General features: G+C 45.3%; 2 protein-coding genes across 3 annotated transcripts in view; one reads left to right on the forward strand and one right to left on the reverse strand.

The window, feature by feature from the left end:
• Dcdc2 (doublecortin domain containing 2) overlaps positions 1-4338 on the reverse strand; it is a 206231-nt gene extending 201893 nt beyond the window's left edge. For both annotated transcript variants that reach the window (XM_028880833.2, XM_028880796.2), the window contains exon 1: positions 4242-4338. The gene's annotated coding sequence lies outside the window, so the exon portion shown is untranslated. The remainder of the gene's footprint in view (positions 1-4241) is intronic.
• Positions 4339-4394: 56 nt separating this feature from the next.
• Positions 4395-24435, forward strand: Mrs2 (magnesium transporter MRS2). Its single transcript, XM_028880783.2, has 11 exons — positions 4395-4616; positions 6302-6375; positions 9678-9714; positions 11477-11589; positions 13351-13524; positions 15757-15887; positions 18812-18928; positions 20416-20568; positions 21023-21140; positions 23210-23323; positions 23821-24435. The coding sequence occupies exons 1-11, from the start codon at positions 4475-4477 to the stop codon at positions 23929-23931; spliced, it is 1284 nt and encodes a 427-aa protein (XP_028736616.1). The 5' UTR covers positions 4395-4474; the 3' UTR covers positions 23932-24435.
• The last annotated feature ends 1126 nt before the right edge of the window (positions 24436-25561 follow it).

Here is a 25561-nt window from a genome sequence, read left to right on the forward strand (position 1 = left end):
TGAAAATCATCTGGGAGTGTTTCACCCATTAAACCTGGACTTTTAATTCTTGATTTGGTTTGATTTGGATTACTGCATTGGCAGAGAGGCTTAATGTTGGGGTACAGAAACTTCTCAGTGTGTACTCACTCATAAGTGGATATTAGCTGTAAAACAAAGGATAACTATGCTATAATCCACAAACCCAGAGAGACTGGGTGACAAGGAGGGCTTGTGGGGGGATGCCCAGATCTCCCTGGGAAGGGGAAATAGAAGAGACTTCGTGAATGGACTGAGGGTGGCTAGGAATGGGAATATTGATTGTGTTTTTATGCCAGCATTTAGGTATCTGGGTTTGGGATGATTATAGGTCTAGGTGCTGTTTTCTGGGTTTGTCTTTGTTGGGTGTTTTGTTCCTTGGTTTCTGTATCTTCTCTAGATTTTTGAAGAGTGTGATGGCTGTGTGTTACCTGTTTTACTGGCCTGCTCGGCTGGTATATTCACAGGGAATGCCTGCTAGTGTTGGAGGCTGGGATACCGAGATGAGTTAGGAAGGAAGGTTAGAGGAGAAGGTCTTTGTGATCCACTGGGGATGGAGTCAGACAGGAAAGGGAGACTACAGTGGGTTTCCTGCCTCAGAGCTGGGGGTGAGACTGGGTTGGGTGTAGGGATTGGATCTCAGGAGCAGCAGGAGAGGTGTGGGTTTGCCCTTAGCCTACTTGTTTGTCCTGGCCCTTGGGTTAGTCAGGGTTGCCTGCTGGGATTGGGGTCTGGGACAAAGCAATAAGTGTGGGGGGGGGTGGCTGTGGAAATCAGAAGATCTGTGAGATCCATAGGGAGTGGGGGGACGGGTGAGCTGGGGATGAGACTGGGGGATTAGATCTGGGGGAATGGCAAGAGAAAAGAAGGGCGACCTACCTGGTTTTCTGGCAAGTGTGGCCTTTACTTTTATTTTTATTTGCATCTGTGTGTATGCCGTGTGTGTGTGTGTGTGTGTGTGTGTGTGTGTGTGTGTGTGTGTGTGTGTGTGGTGGAGTCTGGAGAACAGCATTGGATTCCCTGGAGTTCAGTTACAGGCAGTTTTGTTTGAGTTGCCTGACCCGGGGTGCTGGGAATCAAACTCATGATCTCTGGAAGAGCATCGAGCACTCTCAACTACTGAGCCATTTCTCCAGCCCCAGTTTTTGCAACTTTTAGTGTCTACCATATGTGAGAAAAATATTAATTTTAAAGGGACGTTATCTTAAAAAAAGAAAAGGTCGCCGGGCGGTGGTGGTGCACGCCTTTAATCCCAGCACTCGGGAGGCAGAGGCAGGCGGATCTCTCTGAGTTCAAGGCCAGCCTGGTCTACAGAGCGAGATCCAGGAAAAGCGCAAAGCTACACAGAGAAACCCTGTCTCGAAAAACCAAAAAAAAAAAAAAAAAAAGAAAAAAGAAAAAGAAAAGGTCTTGGGGGTGTCCTTATTTAAAAGGCAGTGGGCTCCAAAAGGAAGTGCATTTTTTCCTTCAGATGATGGCAGAAATGTATGGAGACACTCTTTGTTATAAGGACTCCAGAGAAGGTGCTACTGGGCCCGGGAAGGGAAGGGTTAGATGTTGTTCAATGCACAGAGCACCTCCCACTAAAGAAGAGAAATGCTAAGAATACTTCCACCTGAAATCTGTGAAGCTTCAATTTTATGAAGTAGTGTCTATTAAGTGTAAAAGCAAATACATTTTTACTAAAACTTCAGGGGAAAAAATAATAAATTTACGAGACTCTTAAGCTGGGGTTCTTGTTTAACTACATTCTTTAAGCCTCTGCAGTTTGCCTCTTACCATGACATTCTCAATATCCAGTCATTGTTTCTGAGCAGAAGTTTTGATTGATAGCTGCCATAAGATACGACTTCAAATACCCTTGTCCCTTGAAGAAATAAAGTACTCAGAAGGTGGAAGTGTTTAAACTAGTTCCAAATGGGTCTGAATGCTTTCACTAGCAAAGCATGCCCACTAGTAAAGCAGCACATTGTAGAACGGGGAGGATAACTGTGACACGGTCATTCCTCCAGTAACCAAGCTCCTAAAACACCCCAGATGCAAGAAAGTAAGAAACATCTGTCCAGGCTCATGCTTCTAATCTTAGCACTTGAGAGGCTAAGGTTGGGGATAATGTGGGTTCAAGGCTAGCCTGGACTAGATAGTGAGTTCCAGGACAACCAGAGCTACAGAGTGAGGTCATGTCCAAAAAGGGGGGGGGGGGGCTCAAAACAGAATGTGCTTAGCTAATATTAATATATTTAGTTCTGTGATGGTTAATTTGTCAGTTTGATTAGTGTATCTGTGAGGGTGTTTCCAGAGGTTGCTTGGTTGGTTTAGTTTTGGTTTTTTGAAACAGGACGCCTGTGGAGGCCAGGATCTACATCCTGGGTCAGCTTTTAGAAGCCTCAGAAAATGGAACTTCTGCCATCATTAGCTCTTGAGGAATTAAAGTCCTAGAGGCAGAAATTAAGGTTGAAATGAAAGGCAGAGGGACTAAGGGGTCTTGGCATTGGAAGGAACTCCTCACCCCTGTTATCAGGAAATCTCAGAAACAGGATTACACATTTGTCATCAGACATGCTCTGACTTCCCCTCGACTCAGTGTCTAGACGCCCTTAACCTTCTGACCTTCGCTTTCATCTACTCAGCCTTTTCACCTGTACCACATGCCTCATATATCGCCTTGTGATCTCATTTTCTAATGAAAAGCTCTTTAGAAAAGAGAAGCATACCAAAGCTTTTTCGTGTAAGCTTTTGGCACTGTAACTCCAAAAGCCACCAACATCATCTATTGTTTTATTTTGTTTGTCTACCTGAGACAGAGTCTCATGTAGCCATGCTGGGCTGAAACTCACTGTGTAGCTGAAGATAGCCTTGAACTCTGATCCTCCTGCTTTCTCCATACAGTGCTAAGATTATAGGTTCTCGTCACTACAAAGGTCTGCACAAACAGCTCCTGTAAACATACTTAAATCTGACTCTCTTTAGGGAAACCTCACTCACTGCGTAGTGCTGGCTGGCCTGAAACTGGCTCTGTAGACCAGGCTGGCTTTGAACTTACAGAGATTTTGCTGTCTCTGCCTCCCAACTGCTGGGATAAAAGGCATGCTTCCCCATGCCAGGCTTGTTTTGCTTTTGTTGGCAGACCTTGAATTCAGGCTAGACTCCAATCAGCCAGACAACCAATGGAGGATGACCTTGAATTCCTGATCTTACACCTTCTACCTCCCAAGTGCTGGGCAGATGTTTGCCTCACAAGCAAAAGGTGTTGTGTTCAACGTCCTAACACTACTAAAAATAAACTGAATAAAAACATAAATCGGATTATTAACTTGCCACTCTACTTCTTTGCTCACAACACCCCAGGGTCTCTCATTCTTTTCGATTTACATTCCAATTCCTTGCCATTGAGCATAAGACCATGTGTCAGAACAGTTGCCAGCATTTGCCTAAGGTTTTGCAAAAGTCCTATCATAGGGGGTGGGGGGAATGGGAGAAGCAACGATGTGGTTTTTTTTTTTTTTTTAATAGTTATTTTTCTCAAAGGATGTTTACTGGCACATAATATTTTTCAAAGATTTAGCACATCATTAAAGTTCTAGTAAAATGAAAATTCTATCAAGTATTTTCTGTACACTCAAGGCTCTTCCTAGCAGCAATGCTTAAAAGTACTTCTAGCCCCCCATGTCCAAGTCATCCATGTCTCTTCCCTCTGTCCACTGCCTCCTATTACATCTACTCAGTTCTCGATGCCGCACAAGGTAAACGCTCCACTCTTCCCATAGCTCCATGTTCATATATTAATGAAAGGAACTCTGAAACTCATGTCTGTCTTTAGTACTGTGGAGTGGACAACAAATCTATCGACACATTTTTATTTTCTTTGCGGGGGAGGGGGTGTAAAGACTGGATCTCAAGTAGTACGGGCTGGCCTGACTTTCCAGCTGAGAATGACCTTGAATTCTTGAGGGATTATAAGCATATGCCACCACTCCGTTCGCTTTTTTTTCCTTGTTCTATAGCAAATATTTGCCATAGGAATACTCAATCCACTGTCCCTTCTAAGTGAGTTTTAACACACGGAGCTTAAATAAAATTTCAACGATTTACGAATGGTGGTAACTTCCTCCTCTCCAAACTACATATTTTGTTAGACACATGGAACCTTTCCAGAATGTAGCAATTCGCAGCTCACGGAAACAACGGACACTTTCGGAGCTGAGCTACTCTGCTCTATCTACCTTCACATTTGCAGGTGCCCGCCGGGGTACAGGACGCAGACTCCGTCAGTCATGGGACACGGGAGGCGCACGCACCGTAGGGAGTCCATGCCTGAGCGTGCGTGGAGAGCAGCGCGCAGGCGCGGGACGGCTCGCGCAGGCGCGGTGCGCGGTTGTGGCGGTCCGCCGAGGCACCCGGGTTCCGGCATGCCGGGCCGGCGTCTCGTGGCCGCCTCCCCGGTTACCTGCGCACCATGGAAGGCCTGCGCTGCCTGCGCCGGCTGCTGCCCCGCGTCGTGCAGTCCCGGCGGGCCCTGTGCGCCGCGCGCCTGAGCCCGGCTGCCTGCTGCGGTCGCGCGAGCCCGCTGCTCTCCGGGAGCCCGCCCGGCGCTGCAGGTACGCGCGTCCCGCGGGGCCCCGCCTGCCCTTGGCCCCGCCGTCCTCCCCGCTGCGCGACCTGCCGGGCTCACCCTGCCCGCGGTTCTCAGGACACGAGTGTGGTTTCATGTTTTTGTTTATTGAGACGGACAGGGTCTCTCTGTGTAGCTAGCCCAGGCTGGCCGCGAACTGGCAGCGGTCCTCCTGTCTCAGCCTTCAGAATTCTGCAGTTAGAAGCGTTAGGCTGCTTTTGGTTTTGTTGTTGTTGTTGTTTTTAATTTTAGCGTTTAAGTGTTGTTCGAGTGTGCGTGTGCCTTTCTCTGGGTTTGTGTGTGGAGGTCAGAGGACAGCTTGCCAGAGTCAGTTCTCTCCTGGATCGAACTCGGGTCGTAAAGCTTGGCGACGGGCGTTTTTGCGGGCCGAGCCATCTGCTCAGTAATGGGTTTCGTGACGGCACTTTTATACGTACTTTTCCTTGACACCCCCCACCCCTCCTGCTGGCCTTTTTGCCTCCATATGCCCTCTTCTGCTTTCATGTTACAGAATTCTGTTAGGTTCGGATTTTTATTTTATTTACTTATTTATTTATTCATTTATTTATTTTGCTTGTTTTGAGACAGGGTGTCTCTAGCCCAGGTTGTCTTGGAACAAACTCACTGTGGAGCCCAGACCAAACTCGAAGCTGGGTGGCATGAGCTACCACGAGTAGCAAGATTGGGATGTTACTAGTTCTGTTTATTTTGTTAATTTCTCTCCTGGGCACGTTTATACAATTGCACAGTTGCCCTGGTATAGGATAGGGAATTCCTAGAAGTGAAGTTGAAGAATCAAGCCAGTGGTAAGCGTTCACCCTTGATGAAGTCTGCTCTTAAACTGTGTGAGCAGACAGCCAGGGGAGCTCTGGGAGAAGGAAGAAAGAAGTCTTTGCTGTTGGGACTTCTGTCACCCAATGGTGAAATGTGAAGAAAGTGTTTCCACAAATGTGAGTACAGGTTCTGCTCAGAAACAGTCCTTACAGAGCTATGGCTTCTGGTACTTTTTTTTTTTTTTTAAATTGTACTTTAAAAGTTTCCAAAATGAGATGCTGTCAGTCAGTAGCTCCTTCCCCACAGTCTTTTGGTTATGTGCCTTTTCCTTCAGGCCTTGACAATGCTTGGGAACCAAGCGGTCTGCAAGGTGCAGGAACTTTTAGGATAAACATTGAAATCCAGAGTAGTAATCCTGACACTTCTTAAGTCCCTAGAGCTTGCGTGGTGAGAGGAGAAAATAGACACTTGCAATGTGACTTCTGACTTCCACAGTGCTCACACACACAGCCCCAGTAAACAAATGTACATTTTGTTTATTTATTTATTTTTTTACTTTTGCCAGTACTTGGGACAAAACCCAGGCCCTTGTGTGTATTAGACAGGCACCGAGATTACCTCGGCTCTGTCTGACCTTTCCAATCACAGAGGAGGACAGGCCTCAGATAGTTAACAAGTTGTGTGACTTTAGTGCATGGAAGCCCTGGCAAGGAATAAGGGCAGAATAGTTAGAGAGAACAGCCAGTATCCCAACATAACAAGTGTTTCGTTTCCAGTAGGAAAAAGTTTCAAAACGCAAGCCATTCTGAAGGTTCCGTGTACTGTGCGATTGGAATTGAGCTCCAGGGAAACCAGTCATGCTCACGGCAAATTCATTCTCTAATTTTTTTTTCTTAGGTGCTGTGTACCGGTGTAGAACCTCCGATGCCTCTCAAGCGACTTTAGCCAGTGTGGCCCAGGTGTTCGCTGTGGTGAGTGCACCTCGTCCAGTAACTTGCAAGAAGCACTTCATATGCTTAGTAAGCTCACAGGATTGGATAGTTGGCAGAGGTATTGGAGTTGTGTTTGGCCAGTGCCCCAACTGCCCGAGATTGATTTAGTGGTCCTCTTGAAGCTTTATTAATGACTGGGTTCTTGTTGTACAGAGCAGGCTGCTCAAATGACTTCTCCTTTCCAGTAGAATGAAAAGTTTATATAGTACATGTTAAGGTTTCCCACCAGCAGCAAAAGTTTCCTCTTGAAACAGGTCTCATGTGACTTAGGCTGACTTGAGATTTGCCCTGTGGTCTGGGGTGATCTTGAACTGGTCCTCTTTGCTCTGCCACCACACCTACTTTATGTGGTCCTGGGAATTGAACTTTTTGTATACCAGACAAGCACTCTACCATAACTTGTGTGTGCCTTGGGTAATCATGAGCTCTATTCCCCAGTCCCAAAGCTTCCTTTGTGAACACTCGACATTTTCTGAATCTGTTTAGAATCCTTGGAAGCTTGGAGACTTGGAAGATGCTAAAGAGGCAAGCTAGTATTTGAGTATGTGCTTGAAGGGTGGTTGTGATCTCAACCCTCTGAAGTGATTCAAGAGGAATTAAATGAATTAATAACACATCTGTGTGTGTTGCGTGAACACATTTAAGAAATAGGGCCTTTGGTGGCAAAAAGTAACCTAAGTAAAATTACAAATTGTTTTTGCAGCTCATTTTGTAAGCTTTTATAGTTTGCAAAGAGTTTTAAGAATAAGTGCTTGACCTGAGCCAGACTTCCTGAGTTTAAACCTCAGTGTGCTGCTCTCTTGCTGTTGGGGAACTTGGACAAGTTATTGTGACATCTTATACCTTGATTTTCTCATTAATAACTAGGAATAAACTGCCTTGGGTAATCATGAGGATTAAAGGAAGCTGAGATAACATCACTGTATTTCAATTTGCTCATTTGTGAACTAGAAATAAATATGCTTTAGGGGCTGGAGAGAAAGCCAAGCGCCTGCTGCTCTTCCAGGGGACTTGAATCTCACTCTCAGCACCCAGACTGAATGGCTCACAACCACATTAGCCACAGCTCCAGGGTCTAACACCTCCTGTATTCCTGGCACCTACATAAACATACAGACACATTCATAAAAAGAAAAAATTACAGCACCACTTTATAAAAACTACTTTAGAATGAAAGTAACTCACAAAATCCTGAAAATGGTGCCTCAGACATAATAACCATGCAGTGTGTGTTATTCTTTACAAACCTTTGTGTTTAATGAATACTAGCTTCTTAAAGAACTTAAAGACAGGGTCTCACTGTGGAAGCCTCACTGGCTGGCCTGGAGCACTTGGAATCAGCCTGCCCCTGCCTCCCCAGTGCTGGGGTTGAAGTGTACCACTGTGCCCAGCTAAAGAACTTTGTTTGTTTTTTCAAGCTAGGGTTTCTCTGTGTAGCTGACCAGGCTGGCCTGGAACTCAGAGATCCTATCTACTTCTCCCTCCCAAGCCCTAGGACTAGGATTAAAGGCGTGCACCAGCACCACCCTGCTAAAAGAACTTTTCTTTATGGACAATATAAGATAAGAGGCATCTCAGGCCGGGGCGGTGGTGGCGCACGCCTTTAATCCCAGCACTGGGAGGCAGAGGCAGGTGGATCTCTGTGAGTTCAAGGCCAGCCTGGGCTACCAAGTGAGTTCCAGGAAAGGCGCAAAGCTACACAGAGAAACCCTGTCTCAAAAAACAAAAACAAAAACAAAAAAAAAGCATCTCAGAATTGCTTGTTTCTTTTTTATTGTTTGGGGTTTGTTTTGCTTTGCTTTGCTTTGCTTTGCATTTGTGAGACAGTCTCACTCTATTGACCAGGCTGAGCTAAAACTCATTGGTTAGCCTAGGCTAGCCTTGTACTAATGTCAGTCTTTCTGCGTCAGATCCCAAGTAGTCCTGAGGCACCATGCCCATTTCTGCAAAATTACTTGGAAAGTAATTACGCTTAGTCAGTTTTGTGAAGTTGATCGGTTCCACAATAGAATCAAGCCCAGTCTGTGTAACTCCAGCTGGTCAGGAGACCAACGCAAAAAAATTTGAGTTTGAGGCCTGCTTGGACCACACAGTGAGCCCCCCACCCCCATCCCCAAACGAAAATAAAGTCAGATGATGACTGAAAGAAAATTCTTTATAGGCAAAGTAAGTTTCTCCCAAGAACACTGAACAATCAACTGATTCTGTTGAAAAGAATGAGTTGAGAAAGTAAGCTGGTTACAGAGAAAACATTTTAAATGTCAGTTTTACATGATGTCTTTCAGAAAAGGATACCATTAAGGAAAAATGATACATAAATTTGAGACATAAAAATATGTGTTGTAGAGGAGGTATGTTTTACAGGAACACTAAAGACACCCTGTAAGTTATTATTGGCATAGTTTTCTCTAAAATTTGGCAAATCATGTGATTTAAGTAGTTTTACAAATTTCCTTATTTTCAGCAGTGAGTATATGTGTTTAAGAAATAAAATCTAAGGCAAGCTAGGCTATATGATATGACACAAAGCTTTTATTTAAAACTGACCTTGACATTCCTGATGCTTCTACCCTCCTGTTGATAAGACCTTTGCTCATGAGAAGCAGACTGAAGTGTGGGGTTTGTTGAGGTTCTGCTAACGTAGCCCACATTGTTTCCAAAGCAGTAACCCAGCGTGTGTTCACCAAGACGGTGCGTGGATTGTGTTTACTTTCTGACATGGAACAATCCAGCCCTTCATGTTTGACACCTTCAAACGTGACTGGTACAAGCGTACAGAAAAGTGTCCCTCTACTGAGCAGAAATAATGTGACCTCGTGTGCTGGGACTGCTTGCAGGCACCTTTTCTGTACGTTTCTACTCATTCTGCAGGGCCTGCCAGAGACGTCTTAGCTTTGAGAAGACATTTAGATTTGTGAGACAGCCACTCCTTGGTCCCAGTCTGCTGAGAAGGATAAAAGCCAACAAAGGCAAGCATCATGTTTCCACCAAGTGACGTCCGAAACCCAGGGACTGTTGTCAAGTCCTTTCTCAGCCAGAAAGTCCTTGCAGCCACCTCAGGTTTCCCTAGCCTGCTGACTGATGAATTTGCAGAGGAGGATGTAAGGTCCAAAGCTGACAGTTATATTAGCAAAGGAGAGGAATTTTTTTTTCTGGCTACTGCAGCTGTATTTACCTTAAGGTCAGATATGATTTATAGCTACATTTCATAATTTTGAGGCTGTATCTCAGAACATAAATATACTGATTTGAAATTGTTTGTTTTTATGATCTATCTTTAGACAAAGTTTGACAAAGAAGGAAATGTTACTTCTTTCGGTGAGTATCTTTATCAAGTACTCTTTATGGAGTCCTGAATTTGGTGGACAATTGGAGATTGTAGTGTTGGAGTGCAGAGTTCTGCTGTGGGATGTTCTGTATGGCAAATGTGTTGCTCTGATTGGTCAGTAAATAAAACACTGATTGGCCAGTAGTCAGGCAGGAGGAAGTATAGGCGGGACAAGGAGGAGAAGAATTCTAGGAAGTGGAAGGCTGAGTCAGAGACACTGCCAGCTGCCACCATGACGTGAAGATGCCGGTAAGCCACGAGCCACGTGGCAAGGTATAGATTTATAGAAATGGGTTAATTTAAGATATAAGAACAGTTAGCAAGAAGCCTGCCACGGCCATACAGTTTGTAAACAATATAAGTCTCTGTGTTTGCTTGGTTGGGTCTGAGCGGCTGTGGGACTGGCAGGTGAAAAAGATTTGTCCTGACTGGGCCAGGCAGAAAAACTCTAGCTACAGAGTTCTTTGTATTTGCCACTGTTTTGAAGGAGGTCCCAGGGTGTTTGGAGTAGAGCTGAATGTGGAGATGCTGTTCCTCCCTTACACAGCCCTCCAATTTCTGTTCATTACGAAGCAGGTTTAAAGTAGAATTGGGGTGTGTTGTCCATCTGCCCCCCCCCCACTGCCATTGCAGTGAGAAAGATGGAGGTGTAAGGCACTGGGTGGCAGTCATGTGACAGCCCGCCTCTGGACAGCCGCTCCTAAAAACGGAGCTAGGTATTGCTTTCCCTGCGGCTCCAGTGTCACCTTCCCCTGCAGCCCCGTGGTCCTGTCCCATCCTTGCTTAGACCCTTGTGTTTGTGCTTTTTTCCTGCAGTCCTGTGGGAGGTGTGGTTTGACGCAAATACAGATGCTGCTGTCCCAGCCTGTCACAAGTTTCTCTCAGCTGCTACATTCTTAGCAGATAGGAGAATCTACCATGAATATCACCTTTTCTAGGTTTTCATTTGTCCAATAATAAATTACCAAATTCATTCATTCACAGATTCACAACGCTGAATAGGATGCTATAGTGGTAAAAATAGAAAATGTAGGGACTGGAGAAATAGCTCAGCAACTAAGAGCACTTGTTGTTATTGGAGAGAACCCAGGTTCAGTTCTCAGCACCCACACAGTGGCTCACAACCATTAGTAACTCTCATTCCAGGGAATCTCGTGCAGCAGTCTGACCTCCACAGACATCAGACATGGGATGCACATCTATATGTGTAGGCAGAATACTCATATACATAAAATAAATGAACCTAAAAAAAATCTGGTTAATAAAATTCATGTTCATGTGTTCATGTGGGCTGGAGATATAGCTCAGTTGATAGAGAGCTTGCCTAGAATGCTAGAGTACCTAGATTTAGTCCCAGCAACAACTGGATACGGTTCTGCATGTCTGTAATCATAAGTTTGAGGTCATCCTTGGCTTTGTAAGGAGCTCAAGGCCAGACTGGGATTCATGACATCCTGTCAGAGAGGCAAACTATGTCCAAAGGTAAAAAAATGTTGCTGTAGGTTCTTATCATGCTTGATTGGGGTTTTTGTATTGATCCCCAATGGGCTGCTGTGAAATGTTCTAGAAAAATATAGAAGAGAAGGGAGAATTTGAGTTAGCATGAATCTCCTTTTAAGGTAAGAATAGATATTAAAGACTCACGTAATCCTTTGTGATAATAGTAGGAAACTGCTTAGATGGGCCTGGGAGGGACACTAGGAGCCCATGTTCTCTGGGTTATTAGTGTCACCTGCTCTCTTTCTCTTATAGAGAGGAAGAAAACTGAATTATACCATGAGTTAGCACTCCAGGCCAGAGACTTGAGGTTTCAGCATGTGATGAGCATCACTACCAGGAACAACAGGATTATCATGAGGATGGAGGTAAGAGCTGCGCTGCTGTGTTCACCAGGGAGTCCTGGCTATCGTGCCTTTTTAATCCCAGCACTCAGAGGCAGGGGTGAGTTCAAGGCTAGTCTGGTCTACATAGCAAGTTCCAGGACAGCCAGGACCTATGAGAAAGAGATGGAGAGGGAGGGAGGGAGGGAGGAAGGGAGGAAGGGAGGAAGGGAGGAAAGAAAAATGTTGGAAGGAAGTGGGATTTTTTTTTGTTACTGAATGCATTGTAAGAGTAGAACTTGTTCTGCGTGGATTATATGTTCAGCAGGCATGGGAACATTTGTGTTGGGAAAATTCTGACTGTGGTCTTTATTGGTCTTTGAATTTAGTCTGTAGTTTCTGGGATTATACACAAAAAAGAATGTATTTATTAAGATAGAGGGCCTTATGTGGCCAACGCTGCCTTAAACTCGCTATGTAGCTGAGGATGAGGTTGACCTCCTGGTCATTGCCTCTGCTTCCCCAATGCTGGAATTATAGGCACAAGCCACCACACCAGATAAAATAGATGTTTTTCAGCCGGGCGTGGTGGCGCACGCCTTTAATCCCAGCACTCGGGAGGCAGAGGCAGGCGGATCTCTGTGAGTTCGAGGCCAGCCTGGTCTACCAAGTGAGTTCCAGGAAAGGCGCAAAGCTACACAAAGAAACCCTGTCTCGAAAAAACCAAAAAAAAAAAAAAAAAAAAAAAAAAATAGATGTTTTTCCATTTGTATCCTGTTAAGTGCAATTATAATACATAACCTTGGCTATCTTCATCTGGTTCTCCATGTACACTAGGAATGTCTGTTAAATTTTGAAACCTTAGTTTAAATTTATATCTAACACTTTCTAAAATTGTTGTACTTTATTTGCCTACTCAGAAGACACTGAATGTATTGAATTTCTGTAGTGATTCAGTTAATATGGACCTCGGTTGTTTGGACCTGTGAAAGCTTATGGTCTGGAAATAAATGCAAAACCCATCAGAGGTGTTGGGCCCTGAAATATGCATGTGCTTGCTTTTTATATTTGTCTTTGATTAGATTTTTGTCCCATAATCTAGATTTAATCAAAATAATCACAACAAACACAATCTGCTCTCAAAATTTTTTTCTCCAGAAAATATCTTTGTTCTTGTTATCAGTAGCTACTGCTTCTAAACAGAATGTATCTCTTTGTGTAGATAAATGTGTATTAGATGAAGTAAATTAAACAGAGTGTAACTGTGGGACCTAGATGACGGATATACTACACTGTACAGATAGATGGACAGATACATAACTATGCAACCTCTCCAGCAATCGGCTGCAGAGATGGGACAGTGGTTAGAGCAATGCACTTGTTACTCTTGCAGAGGACCTGGGTTTAATTCCCAACACCCACAGAGTGGTTAACAGCCACCCAAAATTCAAATTCCAGGTGATCTGATGCCTTCTTCTGACCTCCACAGGCACCAAGCACACAGGTTGTACACATATGTACACTCAGGCAAAGCTCACATAAAATAAAACGAATAAAATCTAATTTAGAGAAAGTTAGTCGTGCGTGCTTCTTGAGTTGGGGCTCAGGAGAGCAGGCCAGTCAGCCATGACTATTGGCAGTATGTAGGGGCTGGGTGGGAGGGTTGAGAGAACGAGTGAAGATGTCTAGAGTAAGAGCAAGCAGGCCTCCTGGGTTATGGTGTGTGTGTGTGTGTGTGTGTGTGTGTGTGTGTGTGTGTGTGTGTGTGTGTGTGTACACATCCATTCTTTTCTGTTGCTTTTCCAGTATTTGAAGGCTGTGATAACTCCAGAGTGTCTTCTGATACTAGACTATCGGAATTTAAACCTGGAGCAGTGGCTCTTCCGGGAACTGCCATCACAGCTGGCTGGAGACGGTCAGCTCGTCACTTACCCGTTGCCGTTTGAGTTCAGAGCCATTGAAGCACTCCTGCAGTATTGGGTAAGCCGATCTGACGTGTTGTGTAGCGTGAGTGCAAAGACAAGTTAGTACCGTCTATTTCAAAGCTGCCTTCCTCAGGCACAGCAGTCCTTTGTAAGGCTCCTCCAGGGAAAGAGAGCTTCATTCTCCAACTTAGGACCCAACCAAGTAGATCTAAAGATTCTCAAGAGGAAACTGACAAAGCACATTCAAATTGGCTCCCTTTGTACACTTTTATGTTTTTTGTTTTTGTTTTTGTCGTTTATTTTTGTTTGTTGACTTGGGATCACCCTGTGTATACCAGGCTGGCCTTGAACTAAGGTGGTCCACCTGCTCCATCCTCTCTAGTACTGGTACATGTGCATGTCACATCTGTCTGTGCACTTTCACTTATGGGATGAGAATTCAGGAGGCCTTCAGTTGGAATGTAAGTGAACTCTGAGCACCTCACTTCCTTCTTCAAATTAAACTGTGTAATGCAAGTGCTCACACATGAAGGCACCATTCATCAGACCTCTGAAGCAGCTCCAGGAGGTGACACCTCCTGCTTGGGCCTAGACTGACAGGAGCCACAGTTCTTCTAGTGACCCCTGCCCCACAAATCAGCAGGTACTGGATCCCTGGGAGTTGTACAAACCCAATCAAGGTGGCCACTGTCTTCTTAGCCCCTTCTCATCTTTTATTTTTCATGCCCCTAATTAGTCTGGATTGTACTGTTCAGGAGCTAGCTGCCATCAGGAGTCAGTGCTGGGAGCATATTAGCCGACTGGGAGATGGAGAGGAAATTTAAAAGGTCAGGAGAGACTGAGTGACCTGGTACCTTACTCTGCTCTCTGCTTCGCTTCAGTGAGGGACCAGAGGTTTCCTTCTCTGCCGGGGCTACAGGAGCAGCGGCACAGTGCAGACAGTAGCGTGTGCCCGGCTGGGCTGACCCAGGAGTTCATCATACGGGAACGATGCAGTCACTTAGTAATTCTTGCCTGTGACGTGCGGTCCCTGGGTGATTCCTTTCGGAAAGAGCACTACAGTATCAAGCCAACCATCTCCTCATGGGATCCACTTTCAAATAAAGGAGAGCCCCTCAACCCACCTAGCCTCCCAGCCCTATGAAGTCCAGCCCTCACAGACCGGAGAGTTGGTGTCTCTAGGATAGTGAGACATTAGATCTGCCTTGATGTCCCACTTCCAGTCTTCTGAACCTGGAAGCAGATCCTGTTATGCAAAATAAAAGAATCTACAGCAGGCCCCCTGATTCTGGGCTGCAACTTCCAAGTTAGAAGATGAGTTGTGCATCTGAGATAAAACAGCGTGTAGTAGCATTTATAGTCTCAATTTCACTGCTTAATCTGTTAATCTTGTGTTGTTTGCCAGCTGATGTGGAGGTTTTTCGATCTTGAGTGCTATCCTCTTATCAGTTTATTCCTGTTGAATATCAGCCATGCCTATTAGCTTAAGAAAAGCATACTTTGGACTTTACAGTGATTCAGTGTATCTTTTTTTAAAGTCCAAGTCAAGCTTCAGTTTTCTGCCACCTCCCAAGGGCTGGAATTGCAGGCACATGACAATATATCCAGTTATTTGTTGCTGTGGATCAGACCTGGGACTTCATGCATGCTAGGCAAGCTCTCTACCACCTGAACTACCTACCGCTCCATCCCAAGTTTCAGTTGTTAAAAGTCATTGTCCAAAGCAATTTGAACAGTGTTCTGTTTACAGAAAACATAGCTGTTCCCAAATGTGAAATGGGTGTTTTGACATCGGGGGGTTTCAGGATTTTTCCTGAAGATTTATTTTATATTTATTGTATAAGTGTATGCACATGTATGTAGGTGCCAGCAGAGTCCAGGGGGTGTTGGATCTCCTGGAGCTGGAGTTACAGTTGTGAGCTGCCCAACATGGTTATTGGGAACCAAATTCTGGTCCTCTAGAAGAGCAGGAAGTGTTCTTAACCACTGAGCCATCTCTCCAGTCCCCAGGATGTCATTAACAAATCATTCCCTAGGCCTACCATAGCAGCTGTCTGTAGAGGAAGACTGTCTGAGAGTTAATCCAGAGCCTGGTGACAGCGTTACATGGTGTCTGTAGCTCCTCTAACCCAGGAGATACAGCTTTGAGGCATCTAGAAATGGCTGTTCTGAGATGCTGGCAGTATTTTTGGCTAGCACAAATGTCTGTGTTTAATCAGAGGCTTCACTGATCCTAAGTTCTAAAAAGGTTGTTTTAATTCTTATGAAAGGCCATATTGTTATCTAGATCAACAACCTCCAGGGGCAACTCAGCATCCTGCAGCCCCTGATCCTTGAGACCCTGGATGCATTAGTGGACCCCAAGCACTCTTCTGTTGACAGAAGCAAGCTGCATGTCCTCCTCCAGAATGGCAAAAGGTAAATACGGGTGGCTTGTCAAGCTGGGAGGTAGAGACAGACACCTTCAGTTCTCTCTGGCTGATGCCTCCAGAGAGATGGTTAAGGTATACGCATGTGAACCTAAGTAATTCTTCTTTGTTAATGGTAACAGCTTTCCATGTGTCATAATTTAAATAAATATACTCTGAGATTTACACTCCCCAACTTTTCTTGAAAATTTAACAGTTAAGGGCTGTGCCTGTGTCTCAGTGGGTAGAGTGCTTGCCTGGTGTATATGAGGCCCTGGGTTCAGTTCCCAGCACCACAGAAAAATGTTCAAAACCTTGACAGTTAAAACTTGATGTGGGGAAGGAGTGTGATTGTTAAGAGAGATGGCTTAGTGGTTAAGGGCACCCCCCACCCCAGCACACACACAGCTTTTGAGTGCTGAGAACCACACGGGTTCTCTGGGACAGCAGTGTGTGCCCTTAACCACTAAGCTATCTCTAACAGTCACACCCCTCCCCCACATCAAGTTTTAACTCTGAACATTTTTTCTGTTGTGCTGGGGACTGGAGCCACAGCCACAGACAGCCACAGCCCTTAACTGCTAAATTTTCAAGAAAAGTTGGGGAATGCAAATCTCAGAGTATATTTATTTAAATTATGACATGAAGTAATTCAGGGGTTTAGGTTTGGTGGTGAGTGCCTCCACCTGCTAAGACATCTCACCGTCTCAGAAAGCCAATAAATGTTCTTAGTTTTTATTATTCTATGTGGGGGGGGGGGGATATGTGCACGTGCGGGGTCAGGACAACTTGGTAGAATCAGTTCTCTACTTCCACGGTGTGAATCCCACAGATTGAACATAGGTCATCAGATCAGGCAACAGGTGCCTTGACTTTCTTGAACCTTCTTATTGGCCCCAATTTTTTTGGTTGTTTGGTTTTTTTGCAGATTTATTTATTTTATCTTTATGAGTTTTGCCTGCATCTATGTATGTGTACCGTGTGTGTGCCTAGTGCCTGAGGAGGGGCGAAGACATAGGATCCCCTGGAGTTGAAGTTACAGATGTTAACTGCCATGTGGGTTCTGGGAGCCAAACTCAGGTCCTCTGCAAGAGCAGCCAGTGATCTGAACTGCTCAGCCATCGGTCCCTTAAGGCCCCATCTCCAGTTAAAGTTTTAAAAGAGTTTGTTGTTTGTCTAATGTTGAAGTACTTTTATCAGTTATAAATAAGCTCCAGGCTGGAGAGATGGTTCAGTGGTTAATACGATGCTCTTTCTGAGGACCTGAGTTCCATTCACAGCACCCAGATTTGGTGGTCCATAACCACCTGTAACTCCAGCTCCAGGAAGCAACGTTCTGTCTTCCACAGGCACATGCACACATATTAATATAAATAATTAATTTTTGAAAGAATCCTCACGCTAGAGACCTGCTTTGGTGGTTCAGGTCCCAAAGAGGATGGGGAGGGGGAGCCACACAGACACCGTCTGAGGATGAATCAGGATGGCTGCCAGCATTGCTTAATTGAAAAGTGACTCTACCCTTTATACTTTAAATTGCACATAGGATTAAACTAGAGACAAGGGGCATGTGAGCTGAGGTGTGGCTTGAGATTAGGAGTTGAGGAGTCCAGCGTTGACCTTGACAATAGGCACCAGTCATATTCCTCTAGTTAGAGATAAGAATGACTGCTTTATCAAGCAGGAGCTTTCCCCAAGGCCAAGAGGGTATGGAGACCTTTGTGCAAATGTTTGACCTTGGGAAAAGGACTTGTTTGGGGGAGCAGACATACTATTTCTTAGTCTTACTGTATAGGCCTGTTCCCCTCATAACACTCCTAAAAGGGAAGGTCCTGATGTCTTACTCTTTTCCCATTACACTGTACCATTCTGATTTCTCTCTGTTTATTAACTGAACTCTTGCCTTTAATGGCCTCAGGCTCTGGCTATGAATCATAGGCCTTTCATCCTTGGGATCATGTGTGTCTAGTAAATCTCTAACTTTCCTGTTCTTGGTGTAATTAGGAGGGCACAATGGAATTCCTGGTTCCATGGTGTCAGGGATTTTTTTTTCAAAGAATTATTTTGTTTAGAGAGGCTACCATCGTTCACATTTTTGTCCTTTACCAAAGCGCACACAAAATTTCCCAAAGGGACAGGCTTTGATAGTGAGTATCATTAAAAATGAAAGTAAAGGTGCTGGAGGAGCGTGGTCTGCGGTGTCGAAATGCTGGAACTTTGTCAAGCAGCAATGGTTGCCATGCGGTCCATGCCACACTCAAAGCTGGGTATGGTGCCTTGCATGTAATCCCAGCACTCAGCAGTCTAAGGCAGGAGGATTGCCTCAAGTTGGAGGCCAGCCTAGGCTACAGAGTGATACCCTCTCTCAGAAAGGGTCATGGGGAGGTGGGGTGTAAGGAATCTGAAAGAGCCCTTGCCTGTCATGAACAAGGCCCTTGGGTCAACATTCAGAGCCCCACAGAAGAAATGAAACGGCCTGTCGCTACCCCTCCCCCATGTATCTGACAAGCAAGATAGGAACCTTGCTGTAACCCCTCCTGACCTGTGTGTCGTGGATTCCTTTGACTTTCCGGCCGGTGACTACTTACTGTGAACCCTCCCAGTGCGCCTCTTCAACCACCTTCTGCTTTAGTTCATCACAGAAGATCTTAGCTGAGGATACATACTCAAGCATCTTACCTTAACCTGTACATTTCTAGAATGACATAACCTTTAAAGCCACAAAATCATTATATGGAGAGCTGTGTCACTGGCTAATCTTACCAGTTGGTTTGGGGTCGGGGTCGTTAATTTGCGTTAATTGTTGAAATGTTTTTACCAGTGGACGCTGAGTGCTAGGTGGATCCACTTGTAAGATGCCCTAAACACATTGTTCTTACAGCGAAATGGTGCACATTTACACTGCTGACCTTTGTTATGTAACTGTTCTTACAGTCTCTCTGAGTTAGAAACAGACATTAAAATTTTCAAAGAGTCGATTTTGGAGCTTTTGGATGATGAGGAGATGCTGGAAGAACTCTGTCTAACCAAGTGGAGTGACCCCCAGGTCTTGTAAGTATTGCCTTGTGGTGTTTCTCCCTTCGGGTGAGGCTGTGTTTGTCTAAAATAGTGAACGGGCATTTTTCACCCTCAGTCACTTTGTCTTACACACGGCCCAGCTCAGTGAGGCTGAAGGGAGTGCACACTGCATTGCAGCTGCTGGGCTGAGGAGATCATAAACATCATGATTATCCTCAAGGGGTGGGCCACTAAGCAACATGTGTGAGATGAGATGGGTTCCCTAGGGAGCAAGGGCAATAGTTGCCTGGTAGAGGAGAGGGGGGTGAGCCAAACATTTGCTTTTTAGAAACAGCTCTAATGGAGCCTAGTCACTGTACATATTATAAAGCAGGTTCAAGAAGCATGTGTGAAACTCACCGTCTGATCTATAATACTAAATGCATTTAAAAGTCACTGGAGACTTGAATCTGCTCCGGTAGACCGTGGTATGGTTCTCAGTACTCATGCTCTTCATTAGCTGAGAAGCATTGAAAAGCAAGGAAAGGGGCCGGAGGTGGCCCGGCAGGTGAAAGTGCTCTGTGCAAGCCACTTGAGTGCATGCAAAGTGAAAGGAAAGAACCAACGCCACAGTTGTCCTCTGACCTCCACATGTGCGCCGTGGTGCGCGCGCGCACACACACACACACACACACCACCCCGTAAACACAATAATAAAAAAGTTCCTTTTTTTTAATTCCCCCAAGACAAAACACACAACTCTGTCTGCCCAACGATTAATGTGTACAAACCTGCCAGAGTAGAGATAGCAAGGCCCAGTGTCATTCACATTTACTGAATCTCCCAGGCAGCAAAGGAGAAGCCTGGTGTAGTGCATCACAGCTTCCGAGCACTAGGACGTGCTCAGGGAAGCAGATGTCAGCAGTGAGTCCTCTGCTCACTCAGCCAGGGAGAGGGGAAATGGCTGCTGCTGTATTTGATTGTATCCTAAAGGAAATGCTCTTTTTAATGTGTATAGATGTTTGGCCTGCATGTATGTCTGTGTACCACTTACATGTTTGGTGCCCACAGAGGCCAGAGAAGGCATTAGATCTCCCAGAACTGGAGTTCTGGATGGTGTTGAGCCACCATGTGGGTGCTGGAAATGAAACTCAGTCATCTGGAAGAGCAGCCAGTATCCTTAACCACTGAGACATCTCTCCAGCCCCAGGAAATGATCTTTTCAATTTAGTCTGAGTTTTCTTGTGCTTCATAATGGCCTAGGATTTGCACTTTCTCATCAGTATTCACCTTTGTATTTTCTGGTCACTAATGGCATGTGATTACATGCCTCTTGGATTGGGGCCATGGAGCACAGTGATGCTAAGTCATCTGTGTAGGCTGAGTGCATCATGCTTAGGATCTGTTGGCGTAGCCTCTAACAAATTGGATGCAATCACAGCAGATGCAATAAGCTGGCTTTCTCACTGGCTGCTAAAGTTGGGGGTCAGTGTGTGCTGGACGTACTCAGGTCTGCTGACTGTTGACCCTGTGACTTGAAGTGAGAAGAGCAGCGCTGGGATTGACCATGCAGAGGAGATGGAGCTGCTGCTTGAAAACTACTACCGGTTAGCTGACGACCTTTCCAATGAGGCTCGGGAGCTTCGGGTCCTGATTGATGACTCGCAGAGCATCATCTTCATCAATCTAGACAGGTGAGGATGCCCTACAGGAGGTGGTGAGGACTGGGGTTAGGACTGGAAAGCACTTTTTAAAGGAGTGGGTTTTTGGAAGAAGTCACACCATCACATCTGTGACTACTCCATAAGTGGCCTTATTCTTAGTTTCCTAATGCCTGGCAAAAGCCACTGAAGGAATGCATGGTTCATTTGGACTCACAGTCTGACAACGAGGGCAAAAACTTGACGTATCTGTTCATGTGTCCTGTTAGGAACCAAGTCCCCAGCCAGGATCGTGCCACCAATGGTGAGGGTGGGCCTTTCCACCTCAGTGAGGAGGTTTGTTTCTGTGGTGATTCCAAATCTTGTCAAGTTACAATATTAATCATCTCAGGAGTTGCTTTTGAAGGCGGAGAGTGACCCCGTAGGTCTTCTCTCGGTTTTGCTCGTTTGTGTGTTTCCTGGTCTGAGTTGGTTGTTTTCTCTCCAGCCACCGCAATGTGATGATGAGGTTAAATCTCCAGCTAACCATGGGAACCTTCTCTCTTTCCCTCTTTGGACTAATGGGAGTTGCTTTTGGCATGAATTTGGAATCTTCCCTTGAAGAGGTAAGAATGTCATTTTTTAAATAGCAGGATTTTATTTTATTTTTTAATGTTGAGATGATTAGAAGAGTTTTGAAGCATGACTTGCTATGTTACCATTCCCATTGCTGTGATAAAGTGCCCGCAAAGGCAACAGAAAGAACGGAAGACTTACTTTGGCTCACAGTTTAAAGGAGTCACGGTCCAGCAAGGCAGGAAAGGCAAGGTAGTAAACCATGAGGCCTCCCAATCACACCGGCCACAGTCAGGAAGCAGATGACTCTCCTCGTGGAAATACTCACAGATCTGTGACTCCTGGGGGATTCCAAGTCTCGTAAAGTTAACAATGAAGATTAGCCACCACGTCTGCGTATTCCATAAAGAGTTAGACGCGGCTGTAATTCACTTAGAACTCAGGCAGTTACTGTTGGCCCCTGTGTGTAGCTGTGACTGTAGCCTACATCACTTTATTTCCTAGAACATGGCAGGCAGTACACTGGAGAAACTGACTAAAACAGCCACCCTGTGAGGCAGTGGTGATGGGAGATTTTATTTTCTGTTCTGTAAGTGTCTGGCCCTGTACCCGGGATTCACATACATAGGGCGTGTTTGATGCAGTAATCACAACTCTGAAACAGTTTCCCTACTTTTTAGATGAGGAAATAGAGGCTCAGAAAACTCAGTAAATTGCAGATCTATAAAACCAGAGGATTTCAACCCAAAGATAAATGCTTTCCACTCTGCCCTCTTGCCTTTCCATATAATGCCAGGGTTTCTGAAACCACTGTAGCCTGGTGTTTTGGGGAGCGGTCTCACAAGGCACTTTGATGTTTGGCCCTCTGTCCTCTGTGGTTTATTGCTTCTGTGGCTGTCACTGTGGTCTAACCAACATCTTCTCTCAGGACCACACATTTGTGAAAAATGGTCTTTTAAAAACTATCTCAGACTTCTACATAGAGATACTCCAGTGCCTTCTGAGCGGCCTTAGGATAGTCTGGACTCCCAGGTCCGTGGATATCTAGTCACTTTCCCTGGACTCGCCTCAGACATCTGTAGCCACTCTTGTTTGTCAGCTATGCCCTGGTTCATTCTCAGAAATGCTGGCCACAGCTCTCCCCTCAGCTCCCAGCCTTGTTGTCCAGTTCACTCCTGTCCCCCCCTGGGGTCGTAACTTTTGTTAAGAATCATGCTGTGTCCATATGTTGGCAGTAACCTGAAAATATGAGGTGCGAAATTCCTCATAATTGTAAATATTTTGAAGGCCAGTCATACTACATTGATGTGGAAAAGTCCATAGCTGGTCTGTTGTGGCTCAGTCAAGATGTGGGTACACTAAAAGTATCCCATGAAATTATCTTTGAACTAATATACATATATTAGGTGCATGTGAGATGTTTTTTTCTTTAGACTTCAAAAGAAAATACCATTGTTATGTCACATGTCCACCAAGGGAAAACGTATACAACTAACTATTCCTGCCTTTCAAAAGTTAGTGGCTGAGCTTGTAAAACAGAGGACAGTTAATGTTAGAATGGTGCTTCCTTCTTATTTTCCCAATCAATATTGTAAATACATAAACTGAAACATGTTTTGGTCCCAAGGAGTTGAGATGGGATAACCAACCCATCTAACCCAAGCTAACTCTGTTTTATGCTTAATGCTAATATTCTTACTCAAAGCCTATCCCTTCCCCCACCCCAAGAAAAGTGGTCTGGTTTTGTTGAACTCCCTTTTGATCCGGGTGTGGTGGTGTACACCTGTAGACTCGGCTCTTGGGTGGGAGGCGGCAGTAGATCTCCTGAGTCAGGAACTCGAGAGCCAGTCTGGCAGGCAGCAAAGCCTTGCCTTCATAGTACCCTTTCTGGTACAGCATCATGTGCAGTCCTAGGTACAGAAGAACCCAGGGGTGAGACACTTGAGGTGGGTGTGGTCGCCCCTGGACTTGGCCTCAGGGCTTCGCTGCAGGCCTAGTTCCCTGCTCTTTCTATGGAAGAGCCCTGTGGTAACAGAAAGGCTCCTTTTAGCTCTGGAGGAGAGTGTGTCTCTGAAGAGACTAACCTCTGTGATTGGAATGAACCCTTTTTTTGTTTCAGGACCATCGTGTGTTCTGGCTGATTACAGGAATTATGTTCATGGGGAGTGGCCTCATCTGGAGGAGGTTGCTCTCGTTCCTCGGCAGACAGCTGGAAGCTCCTTTGCCCCCTATGGTATGGACTGGGCGCTCACAGCAGCCCTGCTGTGGACCGCAATCCTGGGCCCCCAGTCAGGCAGCCTGGGTTTCAGTTGTCACGGGCTTTGTAACCCTGTGCGAGTGAGTTGATTTTTCTAACGCTCCTCACTTTCCTCCTGTTAATCCGGTCAGCGCTGTGTGCTTCATATGATTTGAAAGTTAAGTGAGCTGAAATGCATAGCAGCGTCCAACACAACAAATCAGTTAGACATTACTTGGTTTCTTAGAACGCTGGCAAGAATCATACATTAAGGCAGATGCTCGTCACTCTGCAGGGCTTCCCATAGCCATGCTGAAATGCAGCATCGCTGGCTCCAGGAGCGTGTGAGCGCTTCACCTCCTCTCCTCCCATGCATGTGGAGCAGCATGGCTGGAGCGGGTGCGTAGGCGCGGCCTGTGTGTAGTCCTCCGCTTTCCTCTCTTAGTGACTTCTGAGAGAGACACAAACTGAAATGCATTTCCTGCTTTATTTAGATGGCCTCCTTACCTAAAAAGACCCTTCTGGCAGACAGAAGGATGGAAGTGAAAAACAGCCTCAGGCCGGACGGACTCGGAGCCAGCAGGACTGTCCTGGCAAGCCGCTAACAGCAGCTGGCACACAAAGATTTGTATGCTTCTGGAGCTATTACCGCTCTCCGGGGGAGAAAAAGACGACTGCTGTTTAAATTATGTCTGACTTAAAATACTGCGGCATTCACGATACTAAAACACGATGCGTCTTCGGAATTCTGGGAGGCAAAGTGCTTTCTTTGTAAAAGGCCAAAATCCTGTGTCCTACCAACCTTGAATACTGTTTTTATGGGCTTTTTAAAGTATAGATTAATTTATTGCGAGATAGACTTATCTAGATTCAGTACTATTAAACATATCAGGAAAAGTACAGCTCTGTGCTGATGGAGCCCAGGAACTTGACAGAGCCTATAGTCCCTGAGCTCACGGGCTGCAGTTCCTCAGACGTGGGAAAGAAAGCTGGCAGATCTGTTAGCCTTGCAATGAACTCGGGAATGTCAGTCCTTGACAACCTTATTTTCAGGTATTTGCTCTCTTTTATATATAAGATAAATAAAAAGGAAATATAATTTAATGTCAGCATACGTGGATTCTGGTTAATCAAGATGGTATTATTGATTGGTTATAAATAGACCCTTTGGAAGTAAAGTTGAAAGAACGTGTTTATTCTTACAATTTTATAACTGTTTTGATCACTACTTGATTTAAGAGATTGTGTCTCCCCCACCCCTGAAAATGTTTACAGCCAGCTAATCTGTTTGCCTACCTCTCCAAAGTTAGCAGATGAGCTTGTCAAACAAGGATAGTTAATGTAAGAATGGTAGGAGCATTTATCTTCATTCATAATCAGAAGTTTGCGTTTAAAATGAACAGCAAAGCAGGACATGGTTGGTGCTTCACCTGTAACTCCAGTCCTTGAAAGACTGCAGCAGGAGGATTGTGAAGAGTTAGGGGCCAGCCTGGGCTACAGAGTGAGTTCTAGGCCAGTAGAAGTCATAGAGTGAGTTCCAGGCCCACCTGGACTGTAGAGTAAGACCTTGCCTCAAAACGCCAGATAAATGGGGCTGGGAGCGCTGCTCATTGTTAGTGCTCACCCAGCACAAACAAAGCTGTGCAGTCAACTCCCTAGAACTGCACAGTAAATAACCAGATTGTTGATACCTGTAAATCTGAAAGCTGCCATCCTAATAACCATTCTGCCTACTTCTGTGTATTTTCTAGAGGTTTCATTAAGTTGTGTGCTCGAATATTACAGTTAAGTGTGCTTCCAAAAGTAGTGCACTTGTAAGATTGTAGTAAATCCAGGCAACTCTCAGCCTATAAGGTATGAACAAAAAGGAAGTAGACCCACCCCAGATGTTGTGTGCCCAGTTCCCTTAGTGTGTCCCATGAGGATGTCGGGGTTATTTGCTGGGTAATTTAGTGACAGGAATAAGAATGTTATTCCAGTGGAAAAGAGAAGGTTATAAGTGAGCTTCCCTCCTGCGTGGGGCTGTGAGAGACTGGTCCAGGGCAGCGGAGCTGGCCTGGTGTCCCAGCCATGAGATGCTGGAATAGGACCCTCAAGGAACTGTAGCAGCTGAATCTTTTGATAGTGTCCAAGATCATCTTTGATGATGCCTGGGTTCCACGGTAGCCCTTTTCAGCAGACCCAAGAGCTGCCGTGATTGGTCTTAGACTGTCTTGGATTTTGCTCAGCTGAGAT

Source organism: Peromyscus leucopus, chromosome 5 (genome assembly GCF_004664715.2).
Source record: "Peromyscus leucopus breed LL Stock chromosome 5, UCI_PerLeu_2.1, whole genome shotgun sequence".
Classification (NCBI taxonomy): Eukaryota; Metazoa; Chordata; class Mammalia; order Rodentia; family Cricetidae; genus Peromyscus; species Peromyscus leucopus.